Source organism: Marmota monax, unplaced genomic scaffold (genome assembly GCF_021218885.2).
Source record: "Marmota monax isolate L192 unplaced genomic scaffold, Marmota_monax_Labrador192_F-V1.1 WCK01_AAM20220418_F8-fsc00132, whole genome shotgun sequence".
Classification (NCBI taxonomy): domain Eukaryota; kingdom Metazoa; phylum Chordata; class Mammalia; order Rodentia; family Sciuridae; genus Marmota; species Marmota monax.
In genome coordinates this window covers 6,446,904-6,470,922 of record NW_026695199.1, presented here as the reverse complement: position 1 = coordinate 6,470,922, position 24,019 = coordinate 6,446,904, and the positions used below count along the sequence as shown (strand labels likewise).

The window sequence follows — 24,019 nt, the reverse complement described above, 5'->3', positions numbered from 1 at the left end:
GTTGAGGAATGTGACATATCCTGTCCACTTAAGCAGGGTTGCATTTAAATTGCTTCTTGGAAAAGAAAGCATGTGGGGGTCAGCATTGTAGTCCCATTTTATAGAATTATTCCCTTAACCTCCTGTTCTCACCACTTGCCTCTGTCTCCCATCATTATCAGGGGGACATCTTGATTTACCTAATTTCTGAAAGTTAAAAGAAAAAAATTTCCCTTGAATAATATTAAAATTTTATAAATGCTTCAACTTAAATTGAAATTGAGCTTAAAGAAAAAATGCTAAGAACCAGATTCTGTGGTTAAATAGGCACTTTCATATTGTTAGGAGTGTAAATAGGTACAAGATAAAAATGCAAAGTCTGATTTCTGATGGGGTTACATCCTAAGAAGCCTATCCTAAATTGAAAACATTTTAAGTTGAAAATGTATTTAATACATCTAACCTATCAAACATCATAGCTTTGAAGCACAGTACATACAGTCCCTGGCTTACAATGGTTTGATATACAATATTATGATCATGCAAAAATTATATTTATTTGGTTGAAATGTACTTCAAATTTTAAATTTTGCTCTTTTCTTGGGCTAATTATATGCTGGTACAATACTTTCTTGGGATGCTGGGTAGTGGCAGTGAGCCACAGCTCCCAGTTATCCAAATGACCACAAGGGGATACAAGTAATATTCTACAGTGTACTGTTGCTAAGCTATGATGCTTGGTAGGTTACATGTATTAAACACATTTCGGTCCTGAGGCTTGAATCCAGGGCCTCATGTGTACTAAGCACCTTGTTCTATCACAAAGTTACATGCATTTTTTTTTTAATTTTTTTTTATTTTTTTTAGTTATTGGCGGATACAACATCTTCGTTTTGTATGTGGTGCTGAGGATCGAACCCGGGCCGCACGCATGCCAGGCGAGCGCGCTACCGCTTGAGCCACATCCCCAGCCCAGTTACATGCATTTTGGACTACCAAAATACCAAGTTATGATGGGTTTATTTGGATGTAACCTCATTGTAAGTCAAGGAGCATCTGTGTACTGTGGAGTATCAGTTGTTCACCCTTGTTACTGCACGGCTAACTAGGAGCTAGAGCTCACTGCCACTGCCCAGCATTTCCAGAGAATATTAAACTGCATATCGCTAGACTGGGAAAAGACTAAAATTTAAAATTCAAGGTACAATTTCTGCTGGATATTTATCACTTTTATACCACTGTAAACTTGACAAGCAATAAATCATGTACTATCTGTATATATATACTTATTTATAATTAGGAATGAAAATCAGCAAGTTATTAAGGAAAATTAAATGTTCCTTTTTATTTATTTATAAATACTTTATATACTTTGTAAATAAAGTATTTATAAATAAATAAAAATATTTATAAAATACTCCTGGTTTATTTATTTCTATCTCATTTCATCCCAATACTATCCTATATGTGGACCCAAAGTCATTCATCTATGTTAGCAAATATTCATTGACAGGTGCTCTGCATGCCAGGTGGTTATCTAGATACTGAACATATAGTAGTAAGACAGACTCACCTTTTGGAGGCAGCAGAGTTTACACATCCAAATGAATGGGTCTTCATTTAACACATTCACATTTAAGTACACTGTAATTCCTTTCTAGCCAAACATTATTTCCTTCTTATTCACTAAGGCATAAAATAGACAGTTCATAGTTTCACTTTATGCCATATGATACTTCAAAACATAGTAAATGGTCATTGAAACATTTAAATTACACTGAATGTAGTTCCTGGAAACACAACTTCAAACAGCCTTGACTATCTGTACTTGTGACATCAAGACTCTAAGTAACTCATATATTCTTAAAATAGGGAACAACGACTGCATGAATGAATCTGAATGCCCGGGATCCAATACAATAGCCCCCCACTATATCCAGGGGATATGCTCCAAGATTCCCAGAGGACGCTCAAAGCCAAAAATAGTTCTGAATCAACCCTTCTTACATACATAGCTAAGATACAGTTTAATTTATAAATTAGGAGCAGTAAGAGATTAACAATAACTACTAATAAAAAATAACCATTACAACAATATACTGTAATAAAATTTACATGAATGTGGCCTGTCTTTCAAAATATCTTGCAATGAAATCCCATTTTTTCTTGTGATGATGTGAGATGATACAATGTCCAGATTAGGTGAATGATGGGAGCATTGTGAGTGTTATAACACTATATAAAGATTACTTGAACACAAGCACTATAATATCAGGACAACTGATCTAATTATGGGAGGGTAGCACCATCAGAATGGATGCACTGGACAAAGGAATAATTCATATTCTGAGTAGGATGGAGTAGGAAGGCACAAGATTTCATCACACTACTTAGAAGAGCATGTAATTTAAAACTTATGAATTATTTCTGGAATTTTCCACTTAGTATTTTGGTCCCCTGTTGACCTAAGGTAATGCAACCAGAGAAAGCAAAATCATGGGTAAGAGAGGGCAACTGCATTTGCCTTCAGCATTTGTGGATTGATTACAACATACCAGCACAACAGGAATATCCAGGTTATTAAGCAAGAAACCTGGCTTACATCACTTCTGAAGATCCTTTCCAATCCCTTTCTCTCCAGGTAAAGGATACAGGGAGGGAAGCCTAAAGCAACTGAAACTTTTGGCAAGGAGACAAAAAGCTGATTACCCTTGTTTTCCACATCTATCAGTCTATGGCAGGCTCAACAATCATTTCAGAAGTTAAGAAATGAGTGGTGGGCAAGAAAACCTATACTTCCACTAGGAGTCATATCTGTTCTTTAGGTAAACACTATTTTTTCTTCAACACAGTTACTCATTATTCACAAGCAATTGATTTACTATGAAAATGACACTATTTGTAGAAGACTAATAAGAATGATTCTAAATGTTGCTTAGTACTACTTTTACATTTGGGTCTTCACTAAGTAAATATATTAGCTTCACATATAAAAATAATGTTAAGTCAGAAGTAAGACATATAAACCTCAACTTTTTTCCTTATATACACACTAATTATAAACTGTATTGAACTACTTTCTCATTTGACTTCATTTGCCAATAATGGCACATATTTGTAAGATGGTTGTAAGGAAGGCAGGGGTGCAGTTTATGGCCTTAAGATAGAATTAGAAGGCCAGGTAGAGAGTAATCCCCAAAATACTATCTACTATGTTTTACCTGCTTATCTCACCTGAATTTCCACATTATGATTGATTCAAAGCAAACAAGATTTATGTTTCAAAGCCAGAGGTTATATTCCTCTTAAAAGTATATTGATACTCAGCTGATACTGTTATAAGGCAAAGCTTGATTTATCAGGCCTCAAAATATCCCTGTTTCACAGTGTGGAAAAATTATTAAGATACCCATCATTTATATTTCTGTTTCTGTTAGGTGCATTGCAAATAACATCAACTCCCCTCAAAAATGCTGCAAAGTAGATATGAATATCTCCTCTTACATGCAAGGAAACTTACGTTTATACAAATACCTGCTCCAGGATCATACAATTAGCAAGTGGCAGATCTGTCATTCCAAACTGCTTTTGTGTAGACGCTCCCAAGTTTGTTTTCTTGTATACTCTGCAATTTCAGCACTCTACCCCAACTCTTCCCTCAAACTAAATTTTACTCAGAGAAAATAAAAAGAAATGAACAAAGCAAAACATAGCATCACAGACTTTGTTCTCATAAGCTTCACAAGATTTCCTAAAAATGAGTCTCCTAAAAAGATTTGAAGACTTTTTTTTTCCAGTTTTTATCTTTCATACTTTATACCTTAATGCTTCACAAAATAAATCTTCTACTTCGCTCTACAACTTACACATTTAGTTCGGGTTTTTCATAAGTGGTAATTTTCTGAGAAACTGAGTACCCAGCACAGATTTTTCCTGTTATGTGCTGGCAAGAGTAAACCCAACACTTCCCAAGCATCATAAAGAACAATGTCCTTAAGAGCATGAGGAAAAGATTAACATTAAACAGAGACGAGTGGGGGGAGAGAAAGGGAGAGAGAAGGGAAACTATGGAAATGGAAGGAGACCCTCATTGTTACACAAAATTACATATAAGAGTTTGTGAGGGGAAAGGGGGAAAAAAAAAAAAACAAGGGAGAGAATTAAACAACAGCAGATGGGGTAGAGAGGGAAGATGAGAGGGAAGGGGAGGGGGGATAGTAGGGGATAGGAAAGGTAGCAGAATACAACAGTCACTAATGTGGTATTATGTAAAAATGTGGATGTGTAACCGATGTGATTCTGCAACTTGTATTTGGGGTAAAAAATGGGAGTTCATAACCCACTTGAATCAAATGTATGGAAGATGATATGTCATGAGCTTTGTAATGTTTTGAACAACCAATTAAAAAAAAATAAAAAATAAAAAAAAATAAAATAAAAAAAATAAATAAATTGAGTGGACTAAGCTAAAGAGAAGGGAATCAGTAGACTCTATAATGAGTGCATGGATAGCCTGTGCCTTGTAGTTGATTAAATTTCCAGTGTGGTTTTGGGCTCATCAAATAAATATGCTGATATGTGATTTATGATTGTACTCTCTTATTGAATATTTGTGTTTCTTTCACTTTATAGCAATAAGATAAACATTGGAAAAAATGAAATAGATTAGATGATTCAACTATGGACTCTGTTCTATAAATACCATATAAAATTATTATAAGGATAAATTGTAGGCTAAGTTCTTGATGTGTATTGAATTTTATCCTGATTATCAGAAAATAGTAAGAATCAATGTTTTACTTTAATGGCAGAGAAAAAAAACTGGAAAGCAATTTAATTTAGGACTTGTTAGCCTTACTGGGTCCTTAATCTTTCTATGGAAATACCACTGCTGTAAACATTGGCAGGAGCATTCTGGAAGGACTGTACTGGCATTTTCTAAGGTTGAGCAGAGTAGACATTCTTGCTTTGGGTTAGATGTATCTATTTCTATATCTATCTCTGCATACGCCTTTTTACAATGTATTGATAGAAGCATAAAGGTCCAATATATAATAAAAGTATATTCCCAGAAGAGCAAAAAAAAAAAAAAAAAAAAAAAAAAGAACAATGTCCTTGATTCACTTTTCTACTACTCTGGGGAGAGCTGAAAGAACCATCTCACAAGTTATGGCCACATTTAGTCACTCAGCTGGAACTTCAATATTAAGAAATTTAATATCAGAAATAGGAAAAGATAAGTGAGTGGGATAATAATTTTGTAAAATAACTAATTATAGATCAGAAATAGGAAAAGATAAATGAATAGGATAATAATTTTTAAAAATAACTAATTGTAGACCTACTTTAAAGAGCCTACTCAGACTGAGGATATGGTTCAGTGGTAGACTACTTGTCCAAATGCGTGAGGCCTTAGATTCAATCCTTAGTAACACACACACACACCTGGAGCAAACTCAACACATAATTTAATGCTTTAAAGAATGAATCAGGCTGGGCATGGTGGCGCATGCCTGTAATCCTAGCTCCTCAGGAGGCTGAGACAGGAAAATTTTAAGTTCAAAGCTGGCCTTCAGCAAAAGTGAGGAGCTATACAACTCAGTGAGACCCTGTCTCTAAATAAAATACAAAATAGGGCTAGGTATGTGGCTCAGTGTCCCTGAGTTCAATCCCTTTATACCCCCAGCCAAAAAAAAAAAAAAAAAGAATCAGTATCCATGAAACCATCTGGAGAAATGGACCAACAACTTACATGGATGATTTATAGCACATGTGAAGCACTGCGTTCAATGCTTCTGAACTCCTGTCTTCCTTTTTAAGGCAACTATTTTTTTTTTTTTTTTGTGGTGCTGGGGATTGAACTGTGTGGGCTGTGTGCATGCAAAGTAAGTACTCTACCAACTGAGCTATATTCCCAGCTCTGAAGGTGACTTCTTGAATTTCTTATTGCTACGGCATGAAAAAATATCTTTCAGGAGGTATCATTATGCTGACATTGGTGGAAAGAAAGCCCAGATCATGATTTCACATGCAGTCCTCCCTCCCACTACCTTTCTTTTTCCAGAACCCAAGGGCATTATGACTATCTTTGATTCTGAGGTTTCTTTGATTTGAGGTCGCTGCACTCGGTAGGCTCACTATAACTAAAATGATGAGTTATAATTATTTTGTGAGAAATAAACCAGTACTACTACAGTGCATTATCTTCTTACTTGTTAAATAAATCACTGTATGAGTAATATTAGAGATAATTTCTACCTTAAAAAGTTGAACCAAGGAATATCATAAAGGGGAAGATCAGTAGTGTAGAAGTAGGAGATCGAGAGGCAAGAGTGGGGGGATAGGAAAGCGGGGACAATGCAGAATGAATTCTTAAAATCATGTTATGACACATATAAATATACCACAGGGAATTTCACCTCTATATATAATTAAAAAGAATCAAATATAAAAAATGAATAAGTGAAAGGAAGACTAGCAGAATAGAAGAAGGAGAATGGGGGACTTGAGAGAAGATGAAAGAAAGGGGGAGATCATGAACTGAAATCAAATTCTATGTATGTATGATTTTGACAGGATGAACCTAACCATGTATAACTATAATGCAATAATTAAAAAAAGGAAAATTGAATCTCACCATTATGTACAGCTATAATACACCAATAAAAAAAGTAGAGGGGCTAGGGTTGTGGCTTAGCGGTAGAGCGCTTGCCTAGCACATGCAAGGCCCTGGGTTCGATCCTCAGCACGCACCACATTAAAAATAAATAAATAAATAAAATAAAATAAAGGTATTGTGTCCAACTACAACTAAAAAATAAATATTTTTTTAAAAAGTAGAGGAAAAAATGTAAAACTGCTTTTATTGATGAGTAGCAGTAAGCAATGATTTACTTATGTAAAGCTACAGACTACTTCAATGACCCTGGGAAATTTATATTCCTCATACCTCAATTTACTCAGCTGCAAAGTGAAACTAAATAACTAGCTTCACAAAGAGCATATTCTCCATAAGCAACTGTCTATTTTGCATGTTATTTATGCATCTGCTCAAAACAGTACCTACCAAATACCAGACTCCTAACAGATGCTTGTTGGTATAGATGTATAACTCTAAAGTACTCTAAACTCTTGCAATGGTACTCTCTATTCTCGTTTTACTTTAACTTTGAAAATCAAACCCCAGATCTATAAAACCACTATATTTAGATCTCAAAACAGGTCATTTTAACACAGGATATATACATAAGAGATTCATTCATTTAATACATATAGGAAACGTTATGTGTTAACCATTACAGATACAGAACAAGGCAATAGATAAGAAACAATTACAGGTATTTATGAAATTCCTATGTCCCGTTCATACTCGCAACTACTTTATCAAACTGGTGACTTGTGAGTTTCATTCATTCATTTATTTTTAGAAAATAGGGCTTTAGTGAGTAGAACAAGGAACTAGACAGCTGTTGCCTGCAAAGGAGGCTTCAATCTAGGACCAGACTCCTGTTGTGGGAGGGGATGAAGGATCAGAGCAGAAGAGCAAGTGCACTCTAGAGGCAGAATGCCCAGGATGGATCCTAGGCCTACCACTTAGAGATTGAAGGACCTTGCCAAATTACTTTTCTGTGTCCATTTCTTCACAATGAAATGGAGGCAGAATTAACTTCTTCAGAGTTAGATGAAGTAATTAAGTAAAATGCTTAGCAAAGTAACCAGTAAGTAAATGTCAGCTTTTATCATTACTATAATAAGTGCTTCTGTCTTTCAGAGTAGAAAACAAAACAAAATAAAACAAAAAACTCAACATGAAATGAAGGTCTTTAAGGGATCAGTGTTTGATGACTGAGACAGAGGAAAGTCAAAAGGAGATCTGAGTAAAGGGCATACTGTGGTGTTTCTTGGGTTCTGAGGAAGGAAGAAGTACGATGGGTCAGAATTTTACCAAGCATTCACATCAGGTGACCAGATTTCTTAAGTTCTTAAAAAAGATAGCAGAAGCAGATAAATGTCTGTGGAGAGTCCCTCAACAGTTTCTAAATTTAAAAGAACCACACTCTAAGCTAAAACAACTTTTTGCCTTCCATGTGCCTCTTACAGCCTAGTCCTGCTAACCTCTTCTTTTCTACCCATTTCAAGGTTCCCATGACTTTCTTTCAAACCATCTGGACCCACCATTCCTTCCAACAGATACTAAGTGTCATGTCTGCTTGGTACTGAGTAAATTTAGAGCTAGGCAGTTACTAAAATGGGCTTTGCCAGGAGGAATACAACCTTGGCCAGCAGTCCTTAAAGTTTTAGGTAGACTATGGACTTTTTCACAATTATTCAAATATAGCTAACAGTTTAGGCCATGATCATATTAATAATTATCTTCTCAAGTACCACTGCTTTGTAATTCTAAAAATATTTCCTTTCATAAAGTTTCTTTTCTTTTTTCTTTTTTAGTACTAGGGATTGAACCCAGGGTCTCTGGCATGCTAAACACATTCTCTACTACTGAGCTACACTCTATCCCCCCTCCTATGATTTCAAATTATTTAATACTAATGGTGCATTACTGACTTCTCCAAACAAATCTTAAAACTGAAACATGAGCCACTTTGCACTGTAGGAAGAAGTTTCAATATTAATAAGTCTGGTGTTGTAGCTTAGTGGTAGAGCACTTGTCTAGCATGTGTGAAGCACTGAGTTCAATCCTAAGCACCACATAAAAATAAATAAAATAAAGGTATTGCGCCCATCTACAAGAAAAAAAAATTAAAAAGATAATAAGGCGTGGACAGAAATATAATAGTGTGATATCCCATAAAGTTCATTACGATGGAATTCTGTTTAATTATGTTGGCTGTGAGGTTGCCTGTTATATATTTATGGAGGGACAGCAATCTTTTAATGAACTCATTTATTTAAGGAATTTTCAAAAATATTCTCCAACGGGCTGGGGATATGGCTCAAGCGGTAGCGCGCTCACCTTGCATGTGTGCGGCCCGGGTTTGATACTCAGCACCACATACAAACAAAGATGTTGTGTCTGCTGAAAAACTAAAAAATAAATATTAAAAAAATATTATCCAACAAAGAAAAATCCAGTTAGTTTTGCTATTCATTCATCATCACTGATCTAGACTTTTTGCTACCTATAAACTACACTAGAAAAGCATGGTCTCTTAGGTTCTTGATAGAATTCCACCCTTTAATACGCAGATTTCTGTGAAAGTCAAACAAAAAGATGCAAGACAGAATACTGTCAGGTGAATATTTTTTAAAGTCAATACTTGTCTTTTTTTTTTTTTGGTACTAGGGATTAAATCCAGGAGCTTTAATTCCTAGTACTCCACCCCCAGCCCTATATTTTTATTTTTAGACAGGGTCTCACTAAGTTGCCCAGACTGACCTTGAATTTGGGATCCTCCTGCCTCAGCAGGCAAGTTGCTGGGTTTATAGGTGTACGTTACTGTGTCCAGGTTCCAATACTTGTCTTTTACTCTCTAAAGTCGCTTTCTTTGCCATTTTTCCCTGCTATTCCTTTAGTTAAAGATACCTACCAGCTACCATGAAGAAATAACAAGAGGTAGCACCCAAGTTCCTGGAATATCTCTACCTATTCCCAAAAAGACATGAATATTTCTCTCCTTTGTAAGCCTATGTCCCTCCCTTATTATTCCTACTCCTTATTTGAAATCCCTCATCCCCTTGGAGTTGAGAAGCTGATTTGTGAGCAAATTTCCTCTTCATTCTTTGGCCACTGAATGAACTTAGCCTTTCTTTCTTTCAAACACTTGCCTGTTAGACACTGATTTTTTTGCATGGGATGAGCATATAAACTTGGGTTAGATAACACTACTATTATTATCTTACCGGTCATATTTTTTATGGGTAATTGTTTTGGTTACATAACTATAGTACTTTTTTGTTAAATAATGAAATGTCTTTTAGGATCCTCTAGTACCCAAAATGAAGCTAAGATGGAAAGTATGAAGAGAAAACTCTGTCTATAAGAATGAACCTTGGGGCTAAGGTTGTGGCTCAGTGGTGGAACAACACTTGCCTAGCATGTGTGAGGCACTGGGTTCAATACTCAGCAACACATAAATAAATGTATTGTGTCCATCTATTAAAAAAAATTAACCTATGCTTAATAGAAGGAGAGAAGCCCAAAAAAGTCAAGATTCAGAAATTAAATCTAATATTCTGAAAACTATTGCTCTGCCCATCAGAATATGATTTTTTTTTTTTTTTGAGAGAGAGAGAGAGAGAGAGAGAGAGAGAGAGAGAGAATTTTTAAATATTTATTTTGTAGTTTTCGGCAGACACAACATCTTTGTTTGTATGTGTGTGGTGCTGAGGATTGAACCCAGACCGCACGCATGCCAGGCAAGCACGCTACCGCTTGAGCCACATCCCCAGCCCATGATTTGATTTTTTGATACTGCCAGGCCAGAAGAGTGGGTAAAACAAAAGCAAGGAGGCAGAAAAGAAGGGGACAAGTTGGTTGGGAACACAAACTATGATAGTTTAGGTAAAGAGGTAACAAAAAGAATCAGGAAGGCAAACAGTGGACAGTTTAGTCCCAAGAAAGGAAATTGGGGCAGGATCTAGCTACCCACACTCAGAGGTTCAAGTGTCCCAGGTCATTTCAGCTGTGTGTGAAAAGGAGTCATATGTACTCAGACACTCTAAAGGGCTAATGTCCAGTTCTCTAGTGGTCATTTATCTATAATTATATATTGTTGGAAGGGGCTACATTTCTAAGGGGTTCTCTCTCTCTCAGGTATGGGTGCTTCTATTTGCCATTTGACAAAAATTGTATTAATGGGTCAGACAGTGCTTTGCTTTTCAGAGATAGTCTTTTTTTTTTTTTTTGTGGTGCTGGGGATTCAACCCAGGGCCTGTGTTTGTGAGGCAGTGACTCTACCAACTGAGCTATATCCCCAGCCCCAGTGTTTTGCTTTCTAAACACAGTTGGAAGGGCTGTGTTTAAAAAGAGCTGAAGACTAACAGATTAATGAATAATTGTTAATGAGTAATAATATTATAGACAAAGGCACTAATCTACGTTGAACATACCAAGGGACAGCCTTTTAAAAAGGCACAGATCAATTTGTTGTTTCAAGAACTAGCAGTGAAAAAAACAAAACAGGGCTGGGGCTGTAACTCAGACGGTAGAGCACTTGCCTAGCATGTGTGAGGCACTGGGTTCAATCCTCAGCACCACATAAAAATAAATAAATAAAATAAAGGTAGTGTGTCTATCTACTATAAAAAATATTTAAAAACAAAACCAAACCACAACTATTAGTATGAAGGTGAACTATACTAGTATGACCTGATCTTTGTTCCCATATCACCCAGCTTGGGCAGGTCATTCCATATTTACAAAATCAAATAAACTTTCATCTTTTCAAAAATTTTTAAAAAAGCATACAGCAGATGAAAGGATTAATGCATCTTCAGCTCTCAACTAGGAATAAAACTTTTTAGAGAACTATTAAGAAATCAAAAAATAAGAAAGAGTGCTGGGGCCTGGGGCTGAGGCTCAGTGGCAGAGTGCCTGCCTTGCACATGTGAGGCACTGGGTTCGATCCTCAGCACCACATAAAAACAAACAAACAAACAAACAAAAATATATATATATAGAAAGAGAACTGGGCATGATGCTGCACACATATAATTCCAAAGACTAAGGAGGCAGAGGCAGGAGGACTGCAAGTTTGAGGCCAGCCTCAGCAACATATGGAGGCCCTAAGCAACTTAGTAAGATCTCGTCTTGAAGTAAAAGATTAAAAAAAAGTTGAAAGCAAAAAAGAAATATTCATGGAGGATAAACTACAACAAATATATGAAGAACAAATATACTCTTTATTCTATTTACACACACATGAAACTGTAAACATAAAATTGACTTTCTGCCCTTAAACACATTCCTGGGTTTACATGTAATTTGGCAGTTCTTTCCTCACATTATGGATTCTTCAAGTGCTCTGTGAGAGATAATCAAGAGCCTCATTCTCTGCACTATCCTTGGCACTCTCTGTTAGGTATACTTTGAAGTGGGTAGTCATAGTAACACTGCCAGTCTTTTTCAAGATTCTCTTTTTTTTTTTTTTCCTTTTTATTCCTTTTCTAGGCCTCCTCCCATCTCAAAACAGCACATACAAATAAGAAAGAAAACTGCTTCTTTGCGAGTGGGACATTTTGTACACTGCTTTAACTGGGAGAAAAAAGATAAGGACAGAGATGTGGGCTATTGCCTTAAACATAAAGGTTGGCTGTAGCTTTGAGAGTTGGAAAAATAGCTGTAAATAAAATATATGAACAGTACAAATGGCAGGAATGCCTCTCCCGCACAACTCTAAGGAGAAGCCATTTTTTGTCCGCACTGTCTATTCACAAGAAGACTTGTAATGTTAGAATGGAAAAGGAAGGCATTATAAGTACTGCAGAAGTTGGGGATGTAGCTCAGTGGTAGACTGCTTGCCTAGCATGTGAAGCCCTGAGTTTGATTTACACCACGCCACCACCAAAAAAGGTACTACACCATGGCGTGCATTTAGCTCCTTTTCAGATGGCTGATGAGAACTGGCTTGGAATTTCATACACCAAGAGGGAATAGGCACCATGAAATACAAACTCATGTGTTTGTGAATACATGAAGAAGTCTGGGAAGCAAACTCACCAAATTCAGAAACAGGTACCTTCAAAAAGAAACAAGTGGCTAGGGGATGTGTTGAGGCCCATAAAGAGTAAAGTACTTTGTTAAGATATACTTTTCTATTTTTTTAAAACAAAACAAACAAACAAACAAAAAAAGCTACATTCCTAGCCTTTGTATTTTTTTTATTATAAAACATCTAGACAATCACAGTAGCTCTATGTGCTACTATTACTTGTAATTTTTATGTAATACATTTTAAAAAGGTATGGTAGAGAAGAGAATATGAGTATTTTTTGTTTGTTTTGTTTTTGAACCCAGGGGTGCTTTGCCACTGGGCTATAGCCTCTGGCCCTTTTTATTTTTTATTTTGAGACAGGGACTTACTAAAATTGCTGAGGTTGGCCTCAAATGTGCAATCTTCCTGCCTCAGCCTCCTGAACCACTGGCACTATAGGCATGTATTACTTTGCCTGGTGAGAATATCAGATTTAAAAGTTAGAAAAAAACTGAGCAGATATGCAACACTCAAAGATTCAGAAAAAGACAAAGTACATCAGAAGCCTTCTTTCATACTGTATTTATGAAAGCTGATTTTTATGAACATTGTATCCTACAAAATTTTGTACATGTCAAAAATCCTAAAAAGTTTAGGCTACCTGTCTGTACACCTGTTTGTTATGCTTTAGCACTGTCATTTAAAAAAAAAGCTTCTAAACTCAAATGTAAACATTAATTTAAAAAGTTTGAGTATAGTCACAATTTCTAAAGTAAAAAGAGAATACTACTTTACTACACAGTCTTTCCATGCTGTTATGTATAGTATACTTTTTGGCATATACATCAAGGAGTTAAAAACTGAGTGCTCAGGAAGCAGATCTTAGTTCCCATATTATTTGGTGTTGAGTTTAGGTTTAAGTACTATCCTGTTAATTAAAATGAAGTCTTTCAGGAGGCTGAAGCTGGAGGATTGTGAGTTCAAAGCCAGCCTCAGCAACTTAAGGAGGCCCTAAGCAACTCATTGAAACCCTGTCTCAAAATAACATATAAAAGAGCTGGTGATATGGCTCAGCTCAGTGTTTAAGCACCCCTGGGATCAATTCCTGGTACAAAAAAAAAAAGTCTTTTAAAACTATTTAATCTCAGTTTCTTAAATGAACAGTCAGGAGAATCAGAGTTCTGATAGTTAGGTACATGTAGAAAGCAATACTGCATTGACTCTAAGGGCAACCAGGAAGTATTTTCATTCACATCTAGAGTATTCGTATTTAAGGAGATTTGGGTTTTAAAGTACATAAAAATATCACATACAACTAAAAATTCAAAATTTAAAAAAAAAACACTTTAAAGTCAATTTTTTATTTGAATAAAATATGTAACACTGATTTTTTAAATTAATATGAATGTCTTTAAAGACAGAGGAAATGAGACCTGTGCATGTTTCCAGCAATTTTTCTGAGTACTTACTTACACATCAATGAACTATTTCAGAAAAAAAGATCATGAAGAAATTCTAGAACTTTTATATGCTAGCATATCACTCCATACTAGAATATTATAAGCTCAACTAGAATATTATACACATGAAATTTTAGTTTTAAGTTTTCCATTTACTGATCACCATTACACTTAGGCCCCAATTTCTAACAATACTTAAAAAAATAAAAGTCAACATTTATCAAAAAGAAAAAAAGTCAAATAAATCAAATAAAGTAACTGAAATTCAAATATAAACAACTGGTATCTTGTACATAATCTTTACACAAAAAACTGACAAGAGTGTCATACTATACTGATGTGGTTGATAAGCAAATTACACAGAAATAGAAAACTGTGAAGAGAAGAAAAAGAGTCTGTGTTTAAGTACAAAGCAGAAAGCAGATTCCTTAGAAAAATGTTGCCAGTGTTGACCATATTCTTGTTTTTACCTCTTCTGCTATACAGAAAGATTCATTTCTGCTAAGGTGAGACACTCCTATCTGGAGACAGTGCAGACCATTCCAACACTTACACTGCTGTTACTAAGATTTTTAGTCAATGGTTCCTCTTGGAATCCAATTTCCAAATAAGTAACAAAGTGAAGTAATACTGAACGACCACCGGGTGAATCCAGTAGACCCTCACTGTTAACCTGATAAACCATCTCAGTTTTGGATCTCTGATGTTTGATTAAAGAGTATGGTCTTGGTAGACCAGGAATCTGGGTCAACTTCATTCCTTCTCTTTGGCTGTTATTGAGGACAAATCATATAATTTATTCTGATCTTCAGTTTCCTCATCTGAAAATTATCATATTTGGCTCACAGAGACATGTTAACCATGATAATCACAGCACATGCACATAAGAAATATTCAGCAAACGCTTAACTTTTCCTAGGGGTTGAAGCAGGAGGCAGAAAAAGCAAAGTCAGACTTTCTTGGCAGTGCTGAGCACTTATAAAGAAAGATGGGGGGGGGGGGGGGGGGGGGGAGAGCGGGAAAACAGGAACACTCATCCCAAGCAAGGTATCTGACATTTACAGCATATTTTGTAAGCCACATTTTCATACTTTTGAAATTTTGTCTGTTTATGCCAGATTTAACACTCTTGCAAGAATCCTCACATTACCTACTCTAGAGGCCCGCTCATTGCCAGTAGCAATACGCATTTGTTGACTAATTCAGCAGCCCAAAAGGGTTCCCTGCATTCTGAGGGCTCAAGTGTGACAGTGGCTTTCAAACGTGGAGGCCTCTTCCTGACAAAAGATGAAAAACTGGCAGGTTCCTAAGTGAGCCACACTTTTCCTTCTCATTATGTTCCTCGCGCTTCGGATTTTCTTCCCTTTCGGGGAGGCGCATCTTTAATATTTACGGGTATGGAGTGTACACTCGTGAAAAATTCACTCGAACCGCTGGGGCCACCCGGGCCTCGGTGGCGCGGCAGCCACACCTACTTGGCTGTAGCTGCGCCAGGAACCTGCGAAAGGCGGGCCAGCACGGCCGCGGGGGCTGTGGGCGCCGCCCCTCCTCGGCTCCACGCAGGACGGGTCCCACTCCACCGGCCGGCCGAGGTAGGAAGCCGGGATGGAGGCTGGTGGGCGGCTAGACGCCCCCGCCCGAGCACGTGGGAGGCTGCGAGGACTAGCGCCCAGCCCCAGAGGGGAGGGAGACCAGGCCGGGAGGGAGCCCTTGGCCTGGGGACACTCGGAGGTAAATAATTCCACGGCCGGACCACAGTCATCCCCGTCTCCCACATCCGGGCGTCCCGGGACAGGACCTCCCGAAGGCCGCCCCTAGCACCCCCGCCTCCCGGCCGGCCTGGCGGGGCAGCAGCGGGAGGCGGAGCTCCACGGGGGCCGGGCCGGCCCTTCCCGGCCGACTGCCCGCTTCCCTGCCGGCGTCCCCATCCCCCGCCACTCACGGTGCTTGCCGCCGCCGCTGCCGCCGCCGCTCGGGTAGCTCAGCAGCAGGAAGGGCAACGGGGAGCCTGGCGACGGCGGGGTCCTCCAGGAGCGCTGCTGCTGCGGCGGCGGACGCGCTGTGAAGCCCGCGCCTCCATCGCCCGGGTAGAGAAGGAAGAAGGGGGCGGCCACCGGCGAGTCGGGCTCGGACTGCCCGGAGGGAGAGACCGGCGGCGGCCCCGCCTCGCCTTCTGGGTCCTCAACCCCCGCGGCATCGCTGCGCGGCTCCTCAGGCCGCTTCTCCCCGCCCCTCTTCGGCTCCTCGCAGCAACTTTCAGCACCAGCGGTGGGCGGCGGCGGGGTCTCAGCCATGCTCTCCTAGCTTCGCCGCCGCCTCGGACTAGCGTCCCAGCCCGGGTAGGAGGCAGAGGGTCACGGCGAGGAGCCGCCGCCCCGTCCCGTCCGCGCCGCCGTCGCCACCTTTCTCCCTGTCCGCGGGCGGGTGCCTGGGCTCCGCCGCTCGGTTCACAGCCCGCCCCGCCGGGTCCGCGCCAGCTGGAGGGACCGCCCCGCCCGACGGCGCGGCCTTCCTACCGGCCGCCTCCCGCCCCTCCCGCCCGGGCCCCCAGCCTGCGACTCGGCTCCCCTAGGGGGCAGCGTCCTCCTCTCCCCACCTTCCGCTTCCCTCCCGATCCTTGGGAGGAGACGGCTCTGGTGCCGATCCTTACCCGCCCCGGCAGTCTTGAGGCGGCCAGATGTGTTTCTCCCTTGGTGCTTCAGGTGGGAGACTAGGCGAGATATCCAGGGGTGTTTATGTGTAACCCCCAACTTGTCGGTAGCACGAAGGCACAAAGAGCTGGGTTTAAGAGGCGACACTGATTTTTTTAAAAAGGAACCTCTTTCCCTTAGGCACTAAATTGTACCATTTACTATCCGTATACTGGAACTTGAACCGTTGATTCACGGTTTTGATTCTTTTGAGCTTTGTATACGATAAACCAGAGAAACGTGTCTTCCATCCAGCTCCCCTTTTGTTCCTTGTCTGCGTTGTGTAGGAATCTTGTGAGTGTTTTGACTTTAATTCCTTAGTTTTCCAGTACTCCGGACGTGCGGGAGAACATTTTAAGCCAACCAGCTTAGAATTTATATGGCATTTGTCTATTACAGGTCGACAATTTCACTTTCAAAAGGCTTGTGTCATGCTAGCAATTGACCACCGTTGCTTTATTTTGAATATTTAAACCAATTCCAGAAGTAAACAGATTTTTCTCTACGAAAGACTATTTCCAGTTTTTATTTTTCTTTAACCTGGATTCCTAGCTGTTAGCTTTGTGTTGGGTTGCAAAATGCTGGCACAGACTCCATGTTGACTCATACATAGTTAAAAATCACTGTTGTGTAACATTTTGCCTACCTGTTTTTCCCTCCTCTTTTCAGTCTTTTCCCTTTGTACACTTCTCTGAAAGGAAAAGTAAACCTTTTTATTTCTATTTATATATATTTTTTATTGTAAATCACTCTTGAATTACCACCAGAGATTATGGTGAGACTTCTAATACTATTCTTCACCGTTCTTTGAAACAAGAAGCATTTAAAAAGGAAAGGTTTACAAGAAGTTAATTTAAAGCAATCTTTAAAAATTTCTTCTGTAGCTTTTTTCTGGCATTTCCTTGACCTGTTGATCCTAGTCCTACTGCCTTGTTTGAGCAAGTCATTTGCCCTCTTCTCTAAAATGATTATATAACTTGTAGGGATCATGTGAAGGTTAAGTAAGAAATTTAAGTAAGGCCTTTAAAACACTAACATAAGGTTAAATACTTATTTTTTAATTATATTTAGCCATTTTGACAAACCAGCATGTAACTTTCAAAAATAAAAAAACTGAGTTGGGAAAAAAATTCTTTTTCATCATCCTTTGGCATGGAGGTTTAATTTTTTGATGAGAATGAGTCTTAGTTAAAAGACATTTCTTTCAGGAGTTGTGTCTGTTCTCAAAGAGAAAAACGAAAAGATTCTAGATATATGACTTTAATACCTGTCCTGAACTGCATCTTTCATTTTGTTTTTGTATTAAGAAATTCCAAAGGGTATGTGTGTGAATCCCTGCCCCCCTTCCTCCTCCCAGATTGAACGCAGGGCCACTTTATCACTGAGCTACTTCCCCATCTTGTCTTTCTTTCCTTCCTTTTATCTTTTACTTTGAGGCAGGATTTTGCTACATGGCTGAGGCTGGCTTCAAATTTGTGATCCTCCTGCTTCAACTTCCTGAGCCAATTGGATTACTGAGGTTTGCCACTGTGCAAGGCAAGATCTTTATATTGTTATCAGATTCTTTCCTAAAGATGTTTTGCAGTGTTTCAGTAAAGAGTCTGGAAAGATTCTATGCTTACCCCATTGTAGGTAAAGGAAAAGAAATCAGAAGCTTCCTGAACTTTTTTTTATACCTTTATTTTATTTTTTTATGTGGTGCTGAGGATCCAACCCAGGGCCCCCACACGTGCTAGGTGTGCAGTCTACCCCTGAGCCACAACTCCAGCCCCCCCCCCCCCCCCATTTTTAAACTTTGACTTTATTTATTGTGTGTGTGTGGTACTGGAGATTGAACCCAGAGGCCCTTTACCACTGAACCACACTCTCACCCCCTTTTTACTTTATTTTTAGACAAGGTCTTGCTAAATTGCCCAGGCTAGTCTAGAACTTGCAATCCTCCTGAGTTGCTGGGATGACGAGCATGTGCCACCACTACCAGCTTAAATTTTTGACTTTAAATGACATATATTTCTGTAGACTTGAAGATTACTGCAACTCTATTTCATCTTCATATACTTGGCCTTCATGATTTGTCACCAGCAGCTTCTTGTCACTGCCTTCCACTCCCCTGCCAGGTTCTTTAGGATCTCCTGAATAATTATTCCTGAGAAAGGCCAATCTAATTAGCCAAGGAGGTCACCAAGTTATAAAATGCTATCTAGACTAAATGCCAGCTTTATCCTTTCTTGTTAAACCAAGATATTTACAGAGGTGTAGATATATACTGTGGAATTTTGCAGTGTTTTGTTTTTTGTGCCTCTCTAGTTTAAAAATGGTTCTATTGTCATTGACAGTGTGATGAATACAAAAAAACTCAACTGAATTACTAGTTTAAAATTTATAGGCAAGACTAAACTTTTCTTTCAAGATGATAGTACTCCAAGTTCCTAATTTCTTATGCATTTAGCTTTTAGATCAATAATATAATCACAGCTCTGCATTAGTGTTAGTGACGTAAAGGGCTGATTCAGCTGCTACACACATTTAAGAAAGCCAGCATTAAAAAAAAAGGCTAAACATGTTGTTCCTTCTTGAAAATGCAGAGAACATCTTCCTGTATTATTTTATAGTGACAAAATCCAAGCCTAATAACTGAGAATCAAGCTCTTAATTTTCTTGTGGAAAAAAAGCAGGAGGTGCCTTTTTATCTGCAGTTTTAGTTACTCATGTTTAGTTTTTAAACATCCTTCGGTGATCTTTAGAATATATAAAAAGAATATATATTTAGAATATATCAAAAGCCTTTTAGAGATCAATGTCATGGATGATAATGTTTTTAGTATAGCTACTTAATGCTGTGAATCAGAAGATACCACTTGAGAAGGGTAGATTTACTTTTTTCATTACAGTATAATTATGATGATGAGATAATGGTTTCCTTGAATCTTTTGTTTGAGAGTATGGTACTTGGGAAAAGTCTTATTTGAAAACAAGGCACTCAATTTAAGAATTTGTGTGAAAGTTGGGCATGGTGGCCCAGACCTGTAATCCCAGTGGCTCTGGAGGCTGAGGCAGGAGGATTGCAGATTTGAAGCCAAACTCAGCAACCTAGTGAGACTCTGTCTCAAAAAATAAAAAGGGCTGGGGATGTGGCTCAGTGGTTAAGCGCCTTTGGGTTCAATCCCTGGTACCAAAACACACGCCCCCAAAATCCTCAAAACTTAATGTTAAATTAATTTTAATAAATGTAGTTTATTTATACCAGTTAACACAATGCCTCAAATGTGAAAACTTTTTGAGTCCACTGTACTTCTGAATTACTAAATTTTGATGACTCATTAACTTATTTTTCTAAAACATGAATTAGCCAGTTGTACTTCCTGTTTATTTACTCTTAAGAAATAAAAGCAATATATTTAGTTCGATCAACTAATGGCAGTTTTCTCTGGGTGGTAGAAACATGGATGTATTTTTCTATTTTTCATCTTTGCAAGCAGTCTAAAATGGATGTTACTTTTATATTAGAAATTGTGTTGAAATGCTATTTTTTTTGTACCAGGGATTGAACTCAGGGGCACTCGACAACGGAGCCACATCCCCAGCCCTATGTTGTATTTTATTTAGAGACAGGGGCTCACTGAGTTGCTTAGCACTTCGAATTTTGCTTGCGATTCACCTGTCTGAGCCTCCCCAGCCGATGAGATTACAGATGTGTGCCAGGGCACCCAGCTGAAATGCTATTTTGATTAATAAATAATTATATCTTTAATGAAGATTTACCAACAGGAAGGCTGTGTTCCTTGGGTATTAAGAGGCCCAAACCCATAGGAGTTTGTGTCTATTTAGTGTTTAATATTTTAATAATGTTGCTGAAGTCATCTGGTTGGTTGCTTTTACTTTCCTTCTAATGACTTCATCTATTTTGTTTCAATTCTTATGCTCTCCAGATTTCTATCAAATATCCCTTTGTTCTCTCTGCTTTGTTATTCTTTGCTTGCTAATATTATTGCAAAAGACTCAGCTGGTTCCTGCCTCTAGTTTTTTTTTTTTTAATGTTTTTTAGTTGTTAGTGGACCTTTATTTATTTATAAGCTGTGCTGAGAAAAACCCAGAGCCTCACACATGCTAGGCAAGCCACAACAACCCCAGCCCTTCTGCCTCTAGTTTTAATGCATCCTAGTTCCCTTCCCTACAGCAGCTATTAGGGGTAGTATAATTTACTTTTCTGAAGATTGACCAATATGTTGTACCATTTCTCAAAAATCTTGGTTGGTTTCTCCTTATCTGGGATACAATATAAACTCCTTAACCACCTAGGAGGATTTTCGTCATCTAACCCCTAGCTTTCCAGTGTTATCTTCCTACCTTGCTTTACTTCTGTAGCTGTTGGCTAAAACTTTGTTTGGCATTCCCCTATTGCCAGAGCCACTTTTTCATTCTTCCTGCCAAGATTCTGCTTGAATATATCATGAAACTTTCTCCATTCTCCCTACATGCTTCTTTTTGAGGTTCCAATAGCATCTTATTTAAGCAGTTAATTGCTTTAATTATAATAGGCCTATCTTCTCCATTTTACAGTGTACAAATGTATTCCTCTAAGCAGTTCCCAGTCCTCCTTCATTTTTCAAATGCCTAAGATCCTATCCAAATTCTTTGATTTCTGTCTGTGGCCATCTGGGGAAGTTTTATTTTTTATTTGGCTTAAATTTTCTTTTCTATTTATATTCAATATGGTGTAAAATATGTCTAAAAAGATCACTTAATAAAATTTTGTTGTCATCTACTTAATTTGAATAATTCCTTCTTCTACCCATGGAAAAAATAATATTCCGTGAGTGTAAGGTTTTCTAAGGTTCATGGACTCTTGGCTTCAGGAAGTCTAGAAACCTACTGACATGGAATGTAAAATGTTGATTAGACCCATCCTATGGCTCTGGTGGTGTAGGGACATTATTTTCAACAGACTCTAAAAATCAGTGTGCCCAGAGCAATGTTTCCCAGTGTTTACTACAGACCATTTGGATCAGAATCTCGTACAGTGCCTGTTAAAATTAAGAAATCCCTGGACCTCACACTAGGCCTGTTGAATCAAGAATGTGAGATAGGGCATAAGAATCTGTATTTTATTTTTGGGTACTGGAGATTTAACCCAGGGGAGCTTTACCAGTGAGCTAAATTCCCAGCTCTTCTTAATTTTTTTGTTCGATGGGGTCTCTTGCCAAGTTGCTGATGCTGGCCTCAAACTTGAGATCCTTCTGTCTCAGCCTCCCAGGTTGCTGGCATTACAGGTGTGTTCCATCATGCCTGTTCTTAGAAACCTGCATTTTAAATTTACCAACTGATTCTTGGGCATTCTAAATTAGATTATGGTAGACTCAAGGAGAAATTAACTCAAAGTAGTTTTTAAAAAATGTGATTAATAGTAACTAATTACATATTATCTTCCAAGTGCTTTTCTAAATGTTATATAGATTAACTACTTAAATGAACATAAAGGTCATGTTATTCAGAGTGAGGAAATGGCAGAGAGATTAATAAGTACATCAAAGACACATGACAAACGATGAAACTAGAGAAGCAAAAATGCGAACTCAGTCTGACTCCAGAGAACAATTTTCTAATTGCTACCCTACCTGTGTCTTTCTAAAGGCAAAACATTTTACTAGTTTCTGTCAGTTTTTGTTTCATAGTTTAACAAATGTTGATTCTTATATTTACTGTTACTGAAAGCTTCACTTTTTTAAGGATAGCTTAAAGAATCAAGAAAATATATCATCTGGAAAACAAAGCTAAAGTAACAACAAATGGGGATGAATATCTGAAAAAATTATATAATTTATACCAGAAAAAAATTGAGCTTTCATGATTTAAAATTTTAATTAAATCCTGCGTTTTGGGGAGATCATCTATTCAATGTTCATCATTGTGATCCCTGACATGTAAAGTATACTGTTTCATCTTTCCTAAACTGATATTGGGCATTGAACCCTAGGTTCACACTTGCCTACTACTGAGCTATATCTCCTATCCTTTTTTAAAGAATTTTCAATGACAGTTCCCAAGGCTATTGTCAAACTTGGAAACCTCCTGCCTCAACCTCCTAAATTGCCCAGCTGTAAGCTAATTTTAGCCTTAAGATTACAAAAGGTAACTTTCTAGTTTTCCAAACATTACTATTAGGTAGTTTTTAGGTTAATAAAATTTATTTCTATACAAAAGGAGCATGCTTATTTAACTTCTTATAAAGAATATTGTTAAGAAACCAGTTTAGAAAAAACTAGTCCAAAACCAATCAGCTGGTTAACAATAGAGTAAGGTGCTGGATCACTAATTTGACATTTTTGTCTACTTTAATATTTCCCATAGCTGTCTGTGTTTTAACATGCTATCATAAAACCAGGTTGTGGGCTGAAAAATGTGGCTCAATGGTAGTGTGTTTGCCTAGCATGCATGAGTCCCAGGATTCAACCCCAGTACCACCCCAACCAAACAAACAGGTTGTGCTTTATATTGACGCTCATCACTGTGAAAAAGGACCACCACACTGATTAGCAATTTATTATTCATACCTCAGAATAGTACTTAAGCCAGGGATGGTCCCTGAAATCCCAGAGACTTGGGAGGCTAAGACAAGAGGTTTGCAAGTTCAAGGCCAGCCTCAGCGCAAAAGTGCTAGGGATGAAGCTCAGTGGTAAAGCACTGCTGGGTTCAAGCTCCTATACTGGAAAAATGAAAATAGAATAGTCCTCAGCACTTCTCAGTGGTTTTTTTTTTTAATTTTTTAAAAATTTTTTAGTTGTAGTTGGACACAATACCTTTGTTTTATTTATTTTTATGTGGTGCTGAGAATTGAACCCAAGGCCTCAAACAGGCTAGGTGAGGGCTCTACATCTAAGCCACAGACCCACCCCCATTTCAGTGTCCTTTAAATTTATCTTTTTTAATATTGGGGATTGAACCCAGGGTCACTACATCCTAAAACCCATTTTTAAATTTTTGAGACAGGGTCTCACTAAGTGGCTCAGGGTCTTGCTAAGTTAGAGAGGCTGTCTTTGGATTTGTGATCTCCTGCCTCACTCTCCAGAGTTCTTGAGATTACAGGTGTGAGCCACCATGCCTGGCTACTTTAAATGTTAAAACAAAAATTCTGGAGATGTAAATACTAAACCCAGCAATTACATTTTGTGTTTATAATATAGGATAGCACCATCTATATCCTATCTATTCCAGAACGAATTATTTATAAAGTGTTGTT

The 24,019-nt window shown here is 38.2% G+C and overlaps 1 protein-coding gene across 4 annotated transcripts in view; it reads right to left on the bottom strand.

Moving 5' to 3' along the window:
* Positions 1-16,534, bottom strand: part of Rufy3 (RUN and FYVE domain containing 3) — a 76,384-nt gene extending 59,850 nt beyond the window's left edge. For 3 of the 4 annotated variants that reach the window (XR_009225322.1, XM_046428695.2, XM_046428701.2), the window contains exon 1: positions 16,035-16,533. Coding sequence is in view for 3 of the 4 variants with exons in the window: in XM_046428695.2 (XP_046284651.1) it covers positions 16,035-16,386 (352 nt within the window). In the remaining variant the exon portion in view is untranslated. Of the gene's footprint in view, positions 1-16,034 lie in introns of all 4 variants that reach the window. The other variant, XM_058574031.1, reaches the window with a different exon arrangement.
* Between the last annotated feature and the right edge of the window lie 7,485 nt (positions 16,535-24,019).